Genomic DNA, 17820 nt, shown 5'->3' with positions numbered 1-17820 from the left:
CTGCTGAAAACATCGATACAATGTTGCGGTCAGGCTGGCTGAAGGCAGGCTGACTGAAAGCCGGTTTCTGGGGTTTTGCTTAGCTTCTATATTTGCAACATAGTACATAGTTGCTTAGAGTTGCAGCTGAGAGGCCGGCAACTCAGGCGGGGAACGTTGGAGTCCGCAGTCACTGAAGCAAGCAAGCCTCCCTGCTTGCTTCAGTGCATGGCTGCCGGCCGCCATCTTGGCTGACAGTTAATTTGCATAAGGATATGCTGATTAGCCAATGGGAAGGGTAGCGGTCGTATGCTAATTACCATGTTTCTCTTTTATTAGTGTAGATTAGAAGCTTGGTGCATGAAATTCATGCATAGGTAGGGTCCCTAGGCCTGGCCAGAGATCAGAGCCAATCGGGGCCTTCCAGCTGTTGTCCAGGGCCTTCCTTCATCCACGCTGCCCTCTGGTGGTCAGTGTACGTCATAGTGAGCAATTGAACTCCTGGTCTCCCGGTCGAACACCCAAGGTGACACTTTGCATGTTAGCCTTATATATAGAGAGAAGATTAGGACATATTATAAACAACAATAGTTAAAATTATATGAACTAGCATCAGAAAATAAACCTAATGAATAAAGAAATGAAGCACAGAAATAGACCTCATTATATACAAGAATTCAATATATACTAAAAAGAGTCATCATTGAACAAAGGGAAGCAGAAAACGGATTTAAATTTGGGGAAATAGTCAAAATCATTTGAAAAGTTTATCAGCTTATGCCAACTGTATAGCCCAGTGGTTGACAAACTCATTAGTCAACAGAGCCAAATATCAACAGTACAACCATTGAAATTTCTTTTGAGAGCCAAATTTTTTAAACTTAAACTATATAGGTAGGTACATTGTTATTAACTTAATTAGGGTACTCCTAAGCTGGCCTTTGCTAAAAACGTCCTCAATCTGATTGAGGTACGTTCTCTGAGGTCGACCCCTTCCAACTCTCCCATCCTCAACTCGTCTTGTATACTTGTTTCATCTATCTCCTTTCCGAAAACCAACTTCTGCGCATGGACCACGAAGTTTCAATCGCACTGTACGTGCGCGCCCGCACGTGGTATTTTGTGGAAGAGCCACACTCAAGGGGCCAAAGAGCTGCATGTGGCTCGTGAGCCGCGGTTTGCCTACCACTAGTATAGCCTAACACTTAAAGATTCCCTTACCCTCCACATTTGCTGAAGGCCCATCTCTGTATGCTAGGCACTAGTCATGCAGGGCTGAACAAGAATATGCTCCTGCTTTTAAGATTCTGTGAAGGGCATCCTGCAGGTGAAAAAGAAATATAACCCTGAAGGGAAGACAAGAGTCTTTAACTTCTCACTCTAACCAATTATCTACCTAGAAATTTCATCTAGCCATTCTACTGCTCAGGGAAAGGAATACATCAACACTCCTCACAGGAGAGGAAGAGAAATATGCAGAACACTCAGAGTAAATGTCTCCAGGTGCTTCCTAGCTGGCAATGCTTAGTGAGGTGTTCTAATACACACATCACTTAAAAGCTGGTCACTACTCAATGCTTTCCTTTTCTGAGCAGAGTTCTCTATATTCTTGAGATTATTCATTTAGCAAGCAAAATTTTGTTGGTCACTGTTATAGATGCTAAAAATACAAAGATAAACAAGACACTGGAGGACCTCAAGACCTAAATTCAGGGCATTTTAATACTTTTACTAAGTACCTACTTTATGCCTGGTGCTGAGGGTACAGAGATGGAAAAGACCCAGTCCCTGGAATTTAACCTACATTCACCTTGTGCCAAGGTGTGCAAAGAAGATATGTGTACAAAAATATTTATTCCAGTACTGTTTGTGATAGTAAAAAGCTAAAAGCTCATCATTAAAGGTTCACTTTGTTAAATAAATTATAGTTCACTCAAACAATAAATATTTTGCAATTATTAAATACTAGAATAGCTCAACATGTAGTAACATAGAAAGATGATTAATTTATTCAGTTAAGTGGAAAAAACAGGTTCTCAGAACATCCACAGTATGAGCCAATATTTTTTTCAATTACTTTTGTGCACACATATAAACACATATGTGTTTATTTGCAGAGGGAAAAGTCTAAAAGAATTTACAATGAAATTATTAGTGAGTCTCCTCTGAGTCGTGGGACTGGGTGTGCCTATGCAGTCCAGCTCACAATCCTGTGGGTGGGCTCAACCTGTAAGCAATCCTAACAGTGCGAGCTGTGCTGTAATAGAGGTGCATTCAGGCTGTTTTGGAACAGAGATCCTTCTGTCTATCTGTTCCCAACCTTACCCTCTTCTCTCTCCAAGAAAGGCACTATTGATCCAGCTTTATACATGAGAACTGAAGACACAGAAATCCCTCAGAGTCCTCTATTTGTCGAACCAATGGACCTTCTCCAACCTCATGTACCTCATCCTTCAATAGCATCTGACACTGCTGCTTTCTTCATTCTGAAATATTCTCTTCCACTGCTCTTTGAGATACCACCTGTTACTGGTTCTCTTCTTCCTTCTCTATCTCTTCTGCTGGCTGCCTTGCTCAACCTTTATCCGTGAACCCCAGCTGGGGCGTTGTCCTTGGGCTCTTCTCTTATTTTTCCACCTGCCTTCCCTGAGTAATCCCACCCACTCCTGTGGTCCAATTACTATACCCAAGCAGATGACTACCAAATATGTATCTCTAGCCCAAAGCTAGAGCACAAGACCGAAATTCCAGTCTCCTTTGGACATCTCTACTTGCTTATTTTGCAAGCACCTCTAACTCAACATTTCAAAAATGGAAATGGAAATCATTATTATCCCCCTCAGTCCCTCACACAATGGCACCACCATTCACCCATCATATTAGGCTCCTTAACATCTATTATATCTTTCCCTTTTCCTCCTCAGCTCCCTCTTCATCCTCACTGCTGCCCTGATTCACGTCCTCATCACCTCTCCACAGGTCTATTGCAATGATTTATTAACCAACCTTTGTTCACACCCAGTCTGGCTTTCTCCAATTTAACCTCTATAGTGATGTCAAAAATAACCTTTTAAAACACAATTTGATCATATCATTCCCTTACCAAAAACTCTTCAGTGGCTCTCTCCACTGCCCTCAAATTAATTTCTAAGTATAGCATTCGAGTTCCAAATGACCTGCACTCTTTGGCCTTACCTCTCACCAGGTCACCCTCTTTTCTCCCTCCGCTCAAACCCAGCCCTCCTACCCCTTTATCTCCATGCACTAAGTTCTAGCCACAGAGAGCAGCTTGCACATCCTTGTTTTGGTTCAGGCTGTCTGGCCTTCTTACATTTCTGTGCCTTGGCTCACTGTTGCCTCTGCCAAGAATGTTTAAATGCTCACTTTCCCTTCTAAACTGCAAACATCTGGGGGGCAGGCGCCATACCTTACTTCAAGTTATATTCCCAGCTCCCAGAATAGTGCCTCGCACAGAATAATAAATATGTTTGCTGAGCTCAAAGTTAAACTAAAAATTTTAAATTTAGCTTTCAAATTGTTGAATATAGATGCAATTGATTGGTAAAAATCACACAATTGCAAACAAAATAATGGAATGATACTGTAAAGAATTGAACCCAAAGGCACTGGGGAAATCTAAAGCTCCTAACTCTTACCCATTGCTAAGAATTCTTTCTGCTTACTACTCCAGATTTCATATGAATTATTTAATTTTTATAACTAAATGAATTAAATACTATTTGCATATCTCTCTTTACAAATACAAAACTGAAGGTCAGCAAAATAACATGCCCCAGGTCTCACAGCTAGTAAGTGTGGAAGCCAGGATTTGATACAAGCGGCCTGACTCCAGGGCCTGTACACTTAACCCCCTAACACTCTGCATTTCCCTGTTATTAGGGACTGGAACACAGGGAGTGATCAACAAGGCTCTTTGAGATAATGTTCACCTTCTTGTTATTCCCAAATCAGAAGAGCACAGGACTTGAGAGGTTGCCATATGCTTAAGACTTCATCTCTCCGGCCAGGGCAGTGGAGTCCATGTTTCTTGCCTGCAGGGGGCAGTACACCCACAGATAACTCTCTCAGGAGCCCCACCCGGACTGGCCAGGAGGCTCTACCAATACCAAGGAAACCATCCCAGGAAGGGCAAGGCTATAAGATTTGTTAGCAAGAGGAAGGAGTCTCCAAAAAAAAAAAAAAAAGTGACAGCAGGAAAGGCAGTCTGGACAGGAAAAGAGAAGTGGGGGCGGAGGGGGGGGGCACGAGGGAACCCTCTTCTAGAAAAAACAAGGCAAAAATAATAAATTTTAGATCGCAAAAGGAATTTTGTGGTAACAATAATGATGACAGTTAACCATTGTGCTAAATGTTTTATATACCTTAACTCATTTACTCCTCGGGACAACCCTATGGGGTAGGTGCCGTTGTGATTCCCCATTTTATAGGTAAAGAACCTAAGGAACTAAGGGATTAAGTAACTTGTGAAGGACATGGCAGGACCAGATTTCAAATGTAGGCAATTTGGCTCCAGCACTCACGCTTTAACCCTATACTATACAGTTCTACCTCCTCTGATTCAGATGAAAAAAAAAATGAGTATCCATGACCTTTCCCCAAGGTCACAAGTTGGTCAGTAGCTACATCAAGAAAGTTAATGATCTGCAAAAAGTCATTATTTGCTCCATGAACTTTTATGTTTTAAAGCAAACAGTGCCACTGGCTGGTCTTATGATCTAGGTTAAGTCCTCTGGGTTTAAGGGTAGGGGGTTTCTGCTTACCAGCACATTAAGCCAAATTCCCTGCAGGAGCAGTCTTTCACTCATTTAACAAACATTACCAAATGCTAGGTATGTATCAGGCTCTGTGCTGGACATTGGGATAGAATGTTGACCAGATGCAGCCCTGTACTCAAGGAGCTCCAGGTAGGTGTAAGCACAGGAGAAGACACCTAAAGAAACAAATGCATGGAAGTGTTACAGGTCCTAAGACAGTACTGAAGGGGGAACCCCAGGGAGGGCCAAAAGGACAGAGGAGTCAATTAAGCTAGCAAAGGGGTCACCAAATAACAAGAAACAGGCAAAGTTTTATCCTGAGTCTTACCAATGACTCAAGGAGACCATGACTCACAGAAGTAGAGTGAACAAAATCGTAGAACCTGAAATAGCATGGCATAATTTGAGGGCTTGTGGCAGACAAAATAATGGTCCCCAAAGACAGCCAGGTCCTAATGCTCAGAATCTCTGAATATGCTACTTTACATAGAAAGAGACTTTTGCAGATGTGATTAAAATTAAGGACCCTGACATAGGATGGACTATTGGTGGGCCCAATTTAATCACACTCCTTAAAGGTGAAGAGACAGAAGGGTGGGTCAGAGAGATGAGGTGTGAGAAGAATTCGACCCCCCAGCTCTGGAGATGGAGGAAGGGAACCACAAGCTAAGGAATATAGGTGGCTTTTAGAAACTGAAAAAGGCAGGGAAACAGATTCTCCAGAGTGGAATGTAGTCTTGATTTTAGCCCACTGAGACCCATACTGAAATTCCTTTTTATTTTAAATTGATTTTTAAAGAGAGAGGAAAGGAGAAGGATAAAGAGATGGAAACATCAATGAGAGAGAAAGATCACTGATTGGCTGCCTCCTGCACAGCCCCCATTGGGGATTGAGCCTGCAACCTGGGCATGTGCCCTGACCAGGAATCGAAGAGAAAAACATTGATGTGAGAGACACATCAATGGTTGCCTTCCACATGCACTCTGACGGGGGCTAGGAACCGAACCTGCAACCCTTGACTGCACAGGCCGACGCTTTAACCATTGAGCATCGTACTGAACTTCTGACCCACAAAACCATCTACACTAATAAGAGACAAATATGTAAACTGACAGTACCTTTGCGACACCCCAAGCCAATCAGGAGTGAGTATAAAATTAACCCAACAAAGATGGTGGGCCTGTGGGCAGCGCACACATGCATAGGGGACGAATGGCTGGGGGGCAGGGTGGGACGCTTGCGTCATCGCCATGGCGACGACACAGGGGGTCCACCCCGCCCCAGCCACTCCGGGCCTCTGGGCAGCGTGGGAAGGCAGAAAGGCGGCTCCGGCTGGAGCGAAGGCAGTGCCGGCAGCCAGGGGAAGAAAGGCCCATTCTTGCACGAATCTTCGTGCAGCGGGCCTCTAGTAAGATAATAAATCTGTGTTGTTTTAAACTACTGATTTTGTGGTAATTTGTTATAGCATTATTCACAGAAAATGAATACAGGAGTCCATAAGTAGTTCAAGATTGCTGACGAAATAGAAATCTATGGCACAACTTGAGACCAGAAGGCTATTTGAAAGGTCCTTGCCACTTATCCCATGTCCTTGGATAAGTCAAATCACATACCCATTCACTCACTCACTCACTCACTAATTTGTTCATTCAACAAACGTTTTTAGCTTCAAATAGATTGTTTCATCTGAATCTTGAAGGACAAGTAAAAGCTTGCCATAGACAAAGGTGCATTTTTAGGTTTCAGGAAGTGGCATGACATGGTATAAGAATATCTTATCTTAGCTTTGTCACTTATTTTTTGGTTTTCTGACCTGGGTAAGTTACTTTAAACTCTCTAAGCCTCAGTTCTCCCATCTGGACAAAATAACAACCTTTACCTTCCAGAATTGGTATGTGGATCAAATGAGGTCATAGTTGGGAAAGCACTTAGTAAGTATAGGTTTTCTTGTTGTTAATCATAAATGAAAAATTATCTGAAATCAGATAAATATGGTTGACATAAAACTTTTCCCAGAATATTCATTCACACAGCATTGCAAAGTGGAGCATGCTTGCTCACTAGGTTGAGAGTACAAGGCCTAACTCCACTGCCTCATCAGCCATCTACTCGATACTTCTTACCCACTAGACTCCTTTAAAGTGAAAGTATGCAGTCACAGAGGCCCCATTAAGTGCCAAGTCCAAAGGCTTTTGCCCAGTGAGAACAGTGAGGACACTCATTTCCCTTGCCTCTTAACACACTCTCCTCCTTGGCCTTCATGTCACAATACAAAAGACCTGGCACTCTTCCTCTCTCTCTCGACTCCCTCAGCCTCTTCACTGGCTCCTCTTCCTCCTCCCACTTCCCCACCATGGATCTTCCAAGTTCTATCCTTCAGCCCTTTGATCTTTTCTTTTACTCAGAGAACTCATGCACTTAGGTGATTTTAAGCAAATGCTTCCAGGCAAATGACTTCCAAATATGTATTTTTAGTCTAAATCTCTCATATGAACTTCAGTCCCACATCTCCAACTGCCTGCTGGACATTTCTACCTGGAGAGTTAATGTCAGAGCAAAATGCTAGGGACACTGACTAAAATGGGAATACTAGGAGAAAACTTTGTATTTGAGGCACAAAAGAAATGGCACTAAATTCTGTTTAAAAGAGGTGAGTTTGAGCAGATGGCAGAACCCATAGAGAAGGTCCAATAAAATAAAGGCACATATGGCTAGGGTCCAGGGCACAATGGCAGCCTGCTGCCAACCAAGAAATAACATTGCACCAAGAGACCGGGCTCTCATATCTCTGGTGCTAACTCACTATGTGGCCCTGGATAAGTCACTTTATCTCTCTGAGTCTGTTTCCTTCTTTGTAAATTTAGGTAGCCCCCTAACCAGTTTAGCTCAGTGAACAGAGAGTCGGCCTGCGGACTGAAGGGTCCCGGGTTCAATTCCAGTCAAGGGCACATGCCCAGGTTTCGGGCTCAATCCCCAGAAGGGGGCGTGGAGACAGCCGATAATGATTCTTTCTCATCATTGATGTTTTTATCTCTCTCTCCCTCTCCCTTCCTCTCTGAAATCAATAAAAATATATTTTTTTAAAAATTTAGGCCCAGCTGGCATGGCTCAGTGTTTGAGCATCGACCTATGAACCAAGAGGTCACAGTTCCGATTCCCGGTCAGGGCACATGCCCAGGTTGCAGGCTTGATCACCAGTGTGGGGCATACAGGAGGCAGCCAATCAGTGATTCTCTCTCATCATTGATGTTTCTATCTCTCTCTCTCCCTTCCTCTCTGAAATCAATGAACACATTTAAAAAAATTTAGGTAGCTAAATGGATTTAAAAGTATTATGACACTGACATTTACAAAGTTCAGAAATAGAAAAATATAAGATCTCAACAGTAAATGGACAAAGAACATAAGCAATTCACCAAAAAAGACAAAGTGCCAATAAATACAATTCATTCTCTACAGCAAATGAAAACAAGATGCTATTTTAACCTATTTAATTAGTAAGATTTTTTTTTTAAATGGTAGGAATATAAATTGGAACATGTCTAAAAATCTAAGATTAAAAAATGGACCAGGGTGGGAGATACATATCCAAGAGCTGTCTGAATTGAGGTCTCAGTTATGCTCTAAAGCAGCAGCAAGACTGAGGTCGGAGTTTTATGGAAAAGCAACCCTGATAGGGAATAGGGAACAAGAACTGAGGAAACAGAGACGGCAAGAAACAGGAATATAAAAAGCTAGAAAAAGTCACAGAGAAAATCTTATTTGACCTTGTCATTTTCATTCATTTGATGAATATATCCTGCACTCTTGCTATATGCCACACTAATGCTTGAAATGCATCACTAAATAAAATGTGTTACACGGTCCTGCTGCCTTGGGTTCCTGTTTAGTAAATAAAAAAATAAAGTAAATAAATAAGTAATTACAAACTCAGGCGGGATATGAAGTAAATAAACATTTAAAAAATAGATAAAGAATTGGCAACATGTTCAGTGTCATTTATGTTGACAGAAAAAAAGATCAATCAATGGTCTAACATTCATGGTTCTGGGAAGATGAGAAATGAGACAAGACTACTGGACTTGGATAGAATGAAATCACTCGTGTCCTGAGAGAGAATAATAGTGGTTGTGAGAGAAGTCGGCATGGAAAGGGTTGAACGAAGAAGGAATGGGAGGTACAGAAATGGAGTTGAGATTATTAATCATTTTTACAGGAATCTGGCTATAAAGGGAAGAAGAGAAGCAAGGTGTCTGTAAGAGATGACAAAGACAATTAAAGGAAAAGACCTGAGACTATCTGAAGTCAGGAAGAACCAGCAGAGATGGTAAGAGAGACATCTTGGCCTCTTCATCACCACAGTAGATCCTTACTAAGTCCAGTCCATTCTCCCGGATAAGGTCTCTCTACAAACCTGGGTAAGTGTCCTTGCGGCTCTTGATTCGAACCATACTTCTCCATCCCCTCGACCCTCCAGAGCTGGGGGGTCGAATTCTTCTCAATTAACTAGTTAGACTCTCTCCTATTTAAGAAATGACAACTTTCTTCAACCCCACATTCCCTTTCCGATATTGCCATCTCTCTTTTTCCTTTCAATATGAAGCTTCTTGAAAAAGTTGTTTATTTTCAATTTCATTTTCTTACCTCCTTCTCACTCAACCTTCTGCCCCAAACCCTGACAAAATCTAACTTCCCATTTCATGACAGCATTCTCTCCTGTTTCCCTTGTCACACCTTCTCAGTCTCCTTCTATAAGTCTCTTAAATACTGGTGTGCTTCAGGATTTTGGATTTAGCTCTATGCTTTTCTTAAATACACTCCCTGGGCAAGCTTATATATTCCCACTAGTGGCCCAGTGCACGAATTTGTGCACCTTGAAAGGAACTGTGGGTCACGAGGCTGCGGTGGGCACAGGGGTGGGTCTCGGCCCATCCTCCGCACCCCCACCTGACCCCTCCCGCCATGGCCCCGGGTCCTGTCTGTCTGCAGCCCCACTCCTGCCACTGCCACTGCCACTGCCACGAGCTGATGGTGCCGGCCCCACTTGCACCTGCTGACAGCACAGAGCGATTAGGGCTGGCGCCATCAGCGGGTGTGAGTAGCGGCTCCAGTGTTGGCAGCGGTGCGAGCAGGGCCGGCGCTGGCAGCAGGTGCGAGCGCTGGGCGGGACCATGGTGCATGGGAGCAAAGAATTTTCAGTAATCACCAGAGGCTCGCCCTGATGACAGCAACCAGCACCCCACCTTGATCTGGTGCCCCCGCTCACCTACTCCACCATCCCACGGCGGCCAACGCCCACCATGTTCCGCGTGTGCCCCTGGTGGTAAGTGCATGTCATAGCAACTGGTTGTTTGGTTGTTCGGTTGTTCCACCATTTGGTCTATTTGCATATTAGTGTTTTATATATATAGATTGCCTCAATTTCTAACTATATGCTGCTGATAACTCCCTGTATATACTTAGTCTCTCTTTAGCTTCAGCCTTGTACATACAACATTCTGCTGGACATTTCCTCTTGGATGTCACTAGTATGTCATACACAGTAAGTCTAAAACCGAATTTATGAATCTCTCCACCTCCAAACCTGCTGTTCTCTATCTTAATGTGTGGTACTGACATCCACCTACTTGGCCATAACAGAAATCTAGGCTTTAGCCTTCACTCCTTTATCTTCATTCCCGTCATCCAGTCTCTACGTCCTTTGGGATTTTATTCCACTTGCGGCTCTTGATTCGAACCACACTTCTCCATCCCCTCGACTACTACCCTACCCAGGCCACCCTAATTTCCCAACCAGATGTTTTAATTGCCTCTAGGTTTGCTTTTCTCCAGTACTTTTCCACATGGCAGCCAGTATATTTTTTTTCTAAAATGCAAATATGACTATGTCACTCCTCCATTCAAAATCCTCCAATAACAATCACTTACTATCTTTAGGGTCTTGGGTTTCATAATGGACAAAAACTATCTTTTCACTGCAGTAAAACTAGATTCTAGATAAAAACTACCTCATTCCCTCTTCCAAAAAAGTAAGCAGAGGCCAAAGGGGTAGGCTCAGGGATGGGGAGGGTTAAACAAAGGGCTGATGTAAATAGCAATGCTGCTGAAATACTTACTTTTGGGCCAGTGGTGAAGTGGGATAGCTAATCCTGGGATGCTCAACTGAGCTAGGATCCTTGAGAAGTGTGCTAAAGTATTCCAGATCAGAAGTGACCCTTCACTATTGGCAGAAACAAAAAAAAGAAGGAAGCTAATTCCCTCTAGAGCAGCGGTTGCCAACCTTTCGGACCTCACGTACCACCAGTGAGTGGTCCGTGGACCAATGGTTGGCAACTGCTGCTCCAAAGGTTTCCTTAAACCAGCTGTCGCCAACCTTTCAGACTTCACGGACCACCAGTGGTCTGCAGACCACCGGTTGGCGACAGCTGCTCTAGAGGGAAGCTTCTCCAATTTAGTCCCACTAAATTCCCATAGATTGAAAGAAAACAATGCACTTACAATTAAAAATTAACAAATACATGGGAAGGCAAGCACCATGAGAGTCAGCAGAAACAATAAACAACAGATTTAAACCCGTAAGGACCACAAATATTAGAAGAGTCAGATTAAAAAGACAGAAGAACTATACATTAAGTTTAAAGAAATAAAAGGCACAATCATAAGAATGTACAAATATTATTTAAAAGAGACAAATTTAGGGTAAAAAGGAAACTTATAAAAATGAAAAATAGTTTTTGAGATAAAGAACTCAATGAATAGGTTAAATAGCAGATTAGAGTCAGCTAGAAAGAGAACTAGTGACTTGGAAGACATATATCTGAAGAAACTGCCCAGAATATTATGAGAGACGAGATTAAAAAAATATATATGACAAACAAGCTAAGGGATATGGAAAATAAAAGGTCTAACATACTTCTAATTATAGAATCCCAGAACAAAGAAATAGAGTGAAAGAGAGGTACTTTTGAAGGGATAATGACTGTTAAATTTCTACAAATGAACACAAATCTGCATGTCTAAGAAGTATAATATACTAGGTTAAATAAAAAGAATGCATGTTGCCCAGCCAGTGTGGCTCAGTGGTTGGTTGAGTGTTGACCTATGAATCAGGAGGTCCTGGTTTGATTACTGGTCAGGGCACATGCTAGGTTATGGGCTCGATACCCCAGTAGGGGGCAGCCAATTAATGATTCTCTCTCATCACTGATGTTTCTATCTCTCCCTTCCTCTCTGAAATCAATAAAAATATATTTAAAAAAAGAAAAAAGAAATACATGTTGTAGTAGCCAGTCTACAAAATAGCCTTCAATGATCTTCACCTCTTGGTATTTATAACCTATATGTAGTTGTCTCTCAAACTGTACCAGGGCTGGTCTGTGTGCCCGACAGAATGACAGAAGTGATGGTATGTCACTTCTGAGATTAGGTTATAAAAGACACTGTGTAGCTTCATCTTGGTGGTTCTCCCTTGGATCACTTGTTCTGGAGAAAGGCAGCTGCCATGTCATGAGCAGCCCTAAGGAGAGGCTCATGTGATGAACAACGGAGGCCTCTTACCAGTAATCCTGGGAGTGAGCCATTTTGAGTAGCTCTTTAAGCCCTGGTCAAACTTTCAGATGACTACAGCCACAGACAATAGCTTGACTGAAACCTCTTAAGAGACTGTGAGCCAGAATCATCCAGATAAGCAGCTCCCAGATTCCTGACTCTCAGAAAAATTGTGTGAGATAACAATACTTAAGCTGCTAAATTTTGGAGTAACTTTTTATACAGGGATAGATTACTACTACACATGCTAAGACCAAAGAGTTTTGAATGGCTTACAAAAGACCTTCTCCATCTGGTCCAGACTGGCTTTCCAGCTTCACTTCAAACACACCAAACTTCTTTTAGTTTCTGCAATGCATCCTGTTCTCTCCCACCTTCAGCCCTGTGTGCAACTCGCATGTACAGCCCCTGCCTGACACATTCTTCAACATCTTCTCTTCTACTCTCAATATATATATATACTCCTTAAGCTAACTTCTCCCGATCATTAGAGGAAACATCACATTGTCTGATAGTCTTGTTAAATTGGCTGTCCTTCCATTAGACTGCAGGCTTCGAAGTGGCATGGACAATATTGGTCTCCATTATTATGCCAACACAGTTCCTAGCACAAAGAAAGCACTCAATAAATATTGGTCTCTTATAGCCCACAGGATAAGGACAGGCAGGAGGCTAAAGATGAAAGAATGTAAACATGGTTAGGCAATGATCCAAATGAATCTTCAGCTTAGCAACTGTTGCAAATACAAAAAAATCAAGAAACCTCTATATTCTATTCAACCTCATTTTTAGGGAAGGCTTGGGTAGGGTCAAGACTCAAAACTTGGATGGTTTCCAGCTCCTCTCAAGTCAAGCCCCTTTTGTGGTTTCATTATGATCTTCGAATTGAAATCTCTGATCAGACACACCCATTATTGAAAGCATACTCACAATTTACTCAAAGAAGTAATAGAAAGGATTTTTTAAAAATTATCATGTTCTATATTTGTAGGACAATTCCAGCCTATTATGTTGATATTTAAGCTCTGATCATAAATGGTAACTGTGGCATGTGCCTAAATATGAACATATATATACATATATGTAAATATATACAGGTCATAAAATATTAATCACTAGTACCCTCTACTGGTGGAAATACCTTATCTGCTCATATGAATGGTCTTATTGCCCTCTAGTGACCACAACCTATAAAGAGAAAATCCACCAGCAGATGGGAGCATTTCCTTGGCTATAATGATAGGGTTTTATGTTCTTTAAGCATCTAATTTTCTCAGATTCTGGTTTATATTACAGGGGTGCAACTCTCAAGACTCTTGGGGGGCTCTCTGGGGAATTTCACACAGCTCCTGCCAGCTGTTAGCGCCAGTGTGAAGCTGCTCTCTCCTGTCTCTCATGAACAAGAGGTCAAGGGGAGGCAGAGAAGGCAATGGCTGCACCAGTGAGGGCAGGAACAGCAGCTGTGAATGACTGCCCTGGACTCCCTGGGGAGTTAGGAGCAGCTTGAGGAACACATGTTGGTCCTCCCTTGCAGATTATTCACAGTTGTGTATGATACTAAAATAGCAATTCAACGTGGTCCCTGATTTATCTTTTAAATATCTCTAATGCCATAACAAATGATGTAGCAGCAAAGGATGCTATCATTTTGTTTTTATAAACCATGCTTTGCAAGTTATTTCTACTCAAGACAGAAAAGCCAAGTCTCTTACAAGATTGAACTGAAATGTCACTTCTTCTATGAAGCCCTTTCTAACTCCCCGGGTGCAAATGACTACTCTGTTCTTTATGCCAGCATATACCTTGTATAAATCAGAATGGTACCACAAATATAATTTCTATTGTTTTTATTTATAACCTATAATTTCTTACTGTTCACATTTGTCTACATGCTTATTTCTCCACCAAACCCTAAGTTCCTTGAGATCATGAATCATTGTCTTACTCATTTTTGCACACCCAGCATCAAACTCACTCAAAATGTCATCCATAGATCACTGCCAGTTACTAGTCCAGGCAATCAACTCAGAAACTGAAGCATTTAGAAAATTTTATAGCAATTTACAGAGTAATTCTACATCTGTTGAATCTAATAATAAAAAAGTGGGGCTTGTATTTTGTATATTTTAATTTTATTTTTCTGGTAATTTTTATCATATATTATGAAAGTACTGGTCTGCAACCAATGGAAACTTTTTAAAACAACGGTCCCTTACCATGGATAGTTTGAGAAGCACTGATATGATAGGTAATTTAATGTGTGAGGGAGGGAGGAAAGGAAGAAGGAAAGAGACAAAATATAAGTACTCTGCATAACATTCAGAAGAAACATACCTATCCTTGTTGATTTTAACACTTCCTTGGAGGGTATTTTCTTCTTTAATTCTCGTAAGGTTTCAACTAGATTCTCTTTGGTTTGATTAGGAAGCTCCAACATAGTTTTCCATCTTTTTATGTCTTCTACAACCACAACTCTCTGGGAAAAAGAAACGTCATTTGGAAAATGGAACATTTTCATTATAAAGACATCTGCCTTCACCTGAGCTAATGGGGCTCCTATTGACATATGAATTATTGATTATGACCTGAACCAAAGCAGTGTGTGTGAAGCCCCAAATGATGGGTAATTGCTTAAAAGCAGGTCCTGCTTACTGCAAATCAGGAAGAGAGTTACATCTATTAGGAAAAGTGCAAGTTTTAATCTTACCATGTCAGACACCACTGGGCACTTAGCAGTGAGAAGCAATAAGGATGAGAAGAAAAGAAAAACGATGCTGAGGTGAATCAACCCTATAGCTTACTTAAGTGCTTTAATTCATAGATGAGGAAAGAGAACAGAAAAGTCATAAAGACATATTTATTTCAACAATAAAAGCGCACTTCAACAGCTCCCTGCTTCCTAGATGAAGAACTAAAACGGTCTCGTTTAAAGAATTTTTTAAAACTTTAAAGGTAGAGTAATTCACTATTTATAATAAAAAAAGTTAAGCCCTAGCCGGTTTGGCTCAGTGGATAGAGTGCCAGCCTGCAGACTGAAGGGTCCCAGGTTCGGTTTGGGTCAAGGGCAAATGCCCAGGTAGGCTCAATCCCCAGTAGAGGGTGTGCAGGAGGCAGCCAATCAATACTTCTCTCTCATCATTGATGTTTCTCTCTTCCCATTTCCCTTCCTCTCTGAAATCAATAAAAAAATGTATTTTTTTTAAAGTTAACATTTTGCCATTTTTTTATAAATAAAACATTTATTACCATTTTTCATTAAGTATAAAATTTTAACAATTAAGGAATCTGGGTGAAGGGATAGGAAAGTTCTTTGTTCTGTTGCAACTTTTCTGTAGTTTTGAAATTATTTCAACTGAAGAATTTTTTTAAAAAAGTAAACAAAGATAAAATAATAAAGTTGTTTTTATAATTAAAAAATCTTGTCCAGCTGCTGTGGCTCAGTGGCTGACCACTGACCTATGAATCAGGAAGTCCAGTTCAATTCTAAGTCAGGGCACATGCCTGGGTTGCAGGCTTGATCCCCAGTAGGAGGCATGCAGGAGGCAGCCAGCCAGATGATGATTCTCTCTCATCATTGATGTTTCTCTCTCTCTCTCTCCATCTCCCTTCCTCTTTGAAATCAATAAAAATTTTTAAAAATTTTGTCTTGACGGTTATTACCCTGGTGAGGGGGCCCAGTTAAGGAATGGAAGAGGGTATTGAGGGCTCCAGCATTCCGGTAATGTTCTGTTTCTTGATCTGGATACTGGTGACATAGGTGTGTTCACTTTGTGAAAATCTGTCAAGAGGTACACTCATGATTTGTCCACTTTTTTATAGGCATGTCATCCTATACAATAAAAGTCTAATATGCAAATCGACCAAATGGCAGGACAACCGCTCACTATGATGTGCACTGACCACCAGGAGGCAGACGCTCAACACAGGAGCTGCCCCCTGGTCAGTGCGCTCCCATAGGGGGAGCACCACTCAGCCAGAAGCCGGGCTCACGGCTGGCGAGTGCAGCTGCAGTGGCAGGAGCTTCTCCCGTCTCCACAGCAGCGCTAAGGATGTCTGCCAGCTTGGGCTCACTCTCGCGGGAAGCGGACCTAAGCCATCAGTCAGACATCCCCCGAGAGCTCCTGGACTGCAAAAGGGCACAGGCTGGGCTGAGGGACACCCCCCGCCCCCACCGAGTGCACAAATTTCATGCACCAGGCCTCTAGTAGTTCAATAAAAAGCAACAACAGCCCAGCTGCTGGGGCTCAGTGGTTGAGGGTCCATCTATGATCCAGGAGGTCACTGCTGGATTCGGTCAGGGCATATGCCCGGGTTGTGGGCTCAATCCCCAGTAGGGGGCATGTGGGAGGAAGCCAATCAATGATTCTCATCATTGATGTTTCTCTCTCTCCCCCTCTCCCTCTCTGAAATCAATTTAAAGTATATATGTATATATAAATATATAAAAGCAACAACAGCAAAAAAAGTTTCAACTTCCTCCCCCGGTTGGGGTCTGCTTCCAGCCTAGCCGGCAGTGGTGGGAGGAGGATATGTCTGACTCTTCTACTTTCCCATCTTTGTTCTTCCTCCTATCCTATCTGCTTCTTTGCTTTGGTCTCTAACCCTTCCAGGTTTGAAGCTAGGAAAAAGAGAGGCAAGGGCAGAAAAAGTCTTACTTTCTGTTGTGATGCCAATCAAGTTTTAGTGTTCTGAAATAGTCTCAATAGGAAGAAGGTATAAATATCCTATCATTCCACACCTTGCTTTTTCACTCAATATGTTTTCTTTATTTATTCATACTGATATATATAAAGCCAGATAATATACTTTAATAGTATTGGAGAGTATTCCATTATTTTTATATACAAATGCCCTAAAAGTTGTAAAATCTATTCCCCTAATTAATATTCAGGATTGCAGATAGTGTGATTTAAGATATATATATATATGTGTGTGTGTGTGTGTGTGTGTGTGTATTTATAATTCAGGATTGCAGATAGTGTGATTTAAGCTATATGTATATATATCCTATATAATAAAAGCCCTAAGGGTGTAACAACTGTAACAACCACCAGGGGCCAGCCACTCAACCCAGGATGGGGGGTGGGGGGGCACAGTGAGTCCTGGAGGTGCATGCTATGGTCCAGGGATCCCAGGAACCGCAAGCCCAGAGCGTGCTTTCGAATAAAAAAAAAAAAAATTGAAAAAAAAACAAAAAACGGCTGACGCTGCCACCCTGGAAAGAACGGCTCCAGGAGGGAAAGGCCTCCCCAGGCCCGCCCCAGGCCCCACCTGGCCTGGCTGATCCACCATGGGCTCACAGGGACTCAGACAAGCGGCGGGTGGCAACTACTGCTGCTGCGAGGGCCAGGCCGAGGTTCAGGCAGCTGCAGTGGCTGCGAGGGCCAAGGCTCAGACAGCCATGGTGGCTGGCAGTAGCAGCAGCCGCAGCGGCATGATGGGGGTGTCGCCTTCCCTGATCGGCTGGTCACCTCCCACAGAGGGAGGCCCCAACTGCGGCTTAGGCCTGCTCCATGC

At 42.3% G+C, this 17820-nt stretch overlaps 1 protein-coding gene across 2 annotated transcripts in view; it reads right to left on the bottom strand.

Moving 5' to 3' along the window:
• Window positions 1–17820, bottom strand: part of TCEANC2 (transcription elongation factor A (SII) N-terminal and central domain containing 2) — a 37748-nt gene that overhangs the window by 13297 nt on the left and 6631 nt on the right. For both annotated transcript variants that reach the window (XM_005878660.2, XM_014549779.1), the window contains exon 3: window positions 14638–14779. In XM_005878660.2, the coding sequence (XP_005878722.1) occupies window positions 14638–14779 (142 nt within the window). The remainder of the gene's footprint in view (window positions 1–14637; window positions 14780–17820) is intronic.

Source organism: Myotis brandtii, unplaced genomic scaffold (genome assembly GCF_000412655.1).
Source record: "Myotis brandtii unplaced genomic scaffold, ASM41265v1 scaffold57, whole genome shotgun sequence".
NCBI lineage: Eukaryota > Metazoa > Chordata > Mammalia > Chiroptera > Vespertilionidae > Myotis > Myotis brandtii.
Note: the sequence above shows the minus strand (reverse complement) of the source record. Positions and strands in the feature narration are given on the sequence as shown.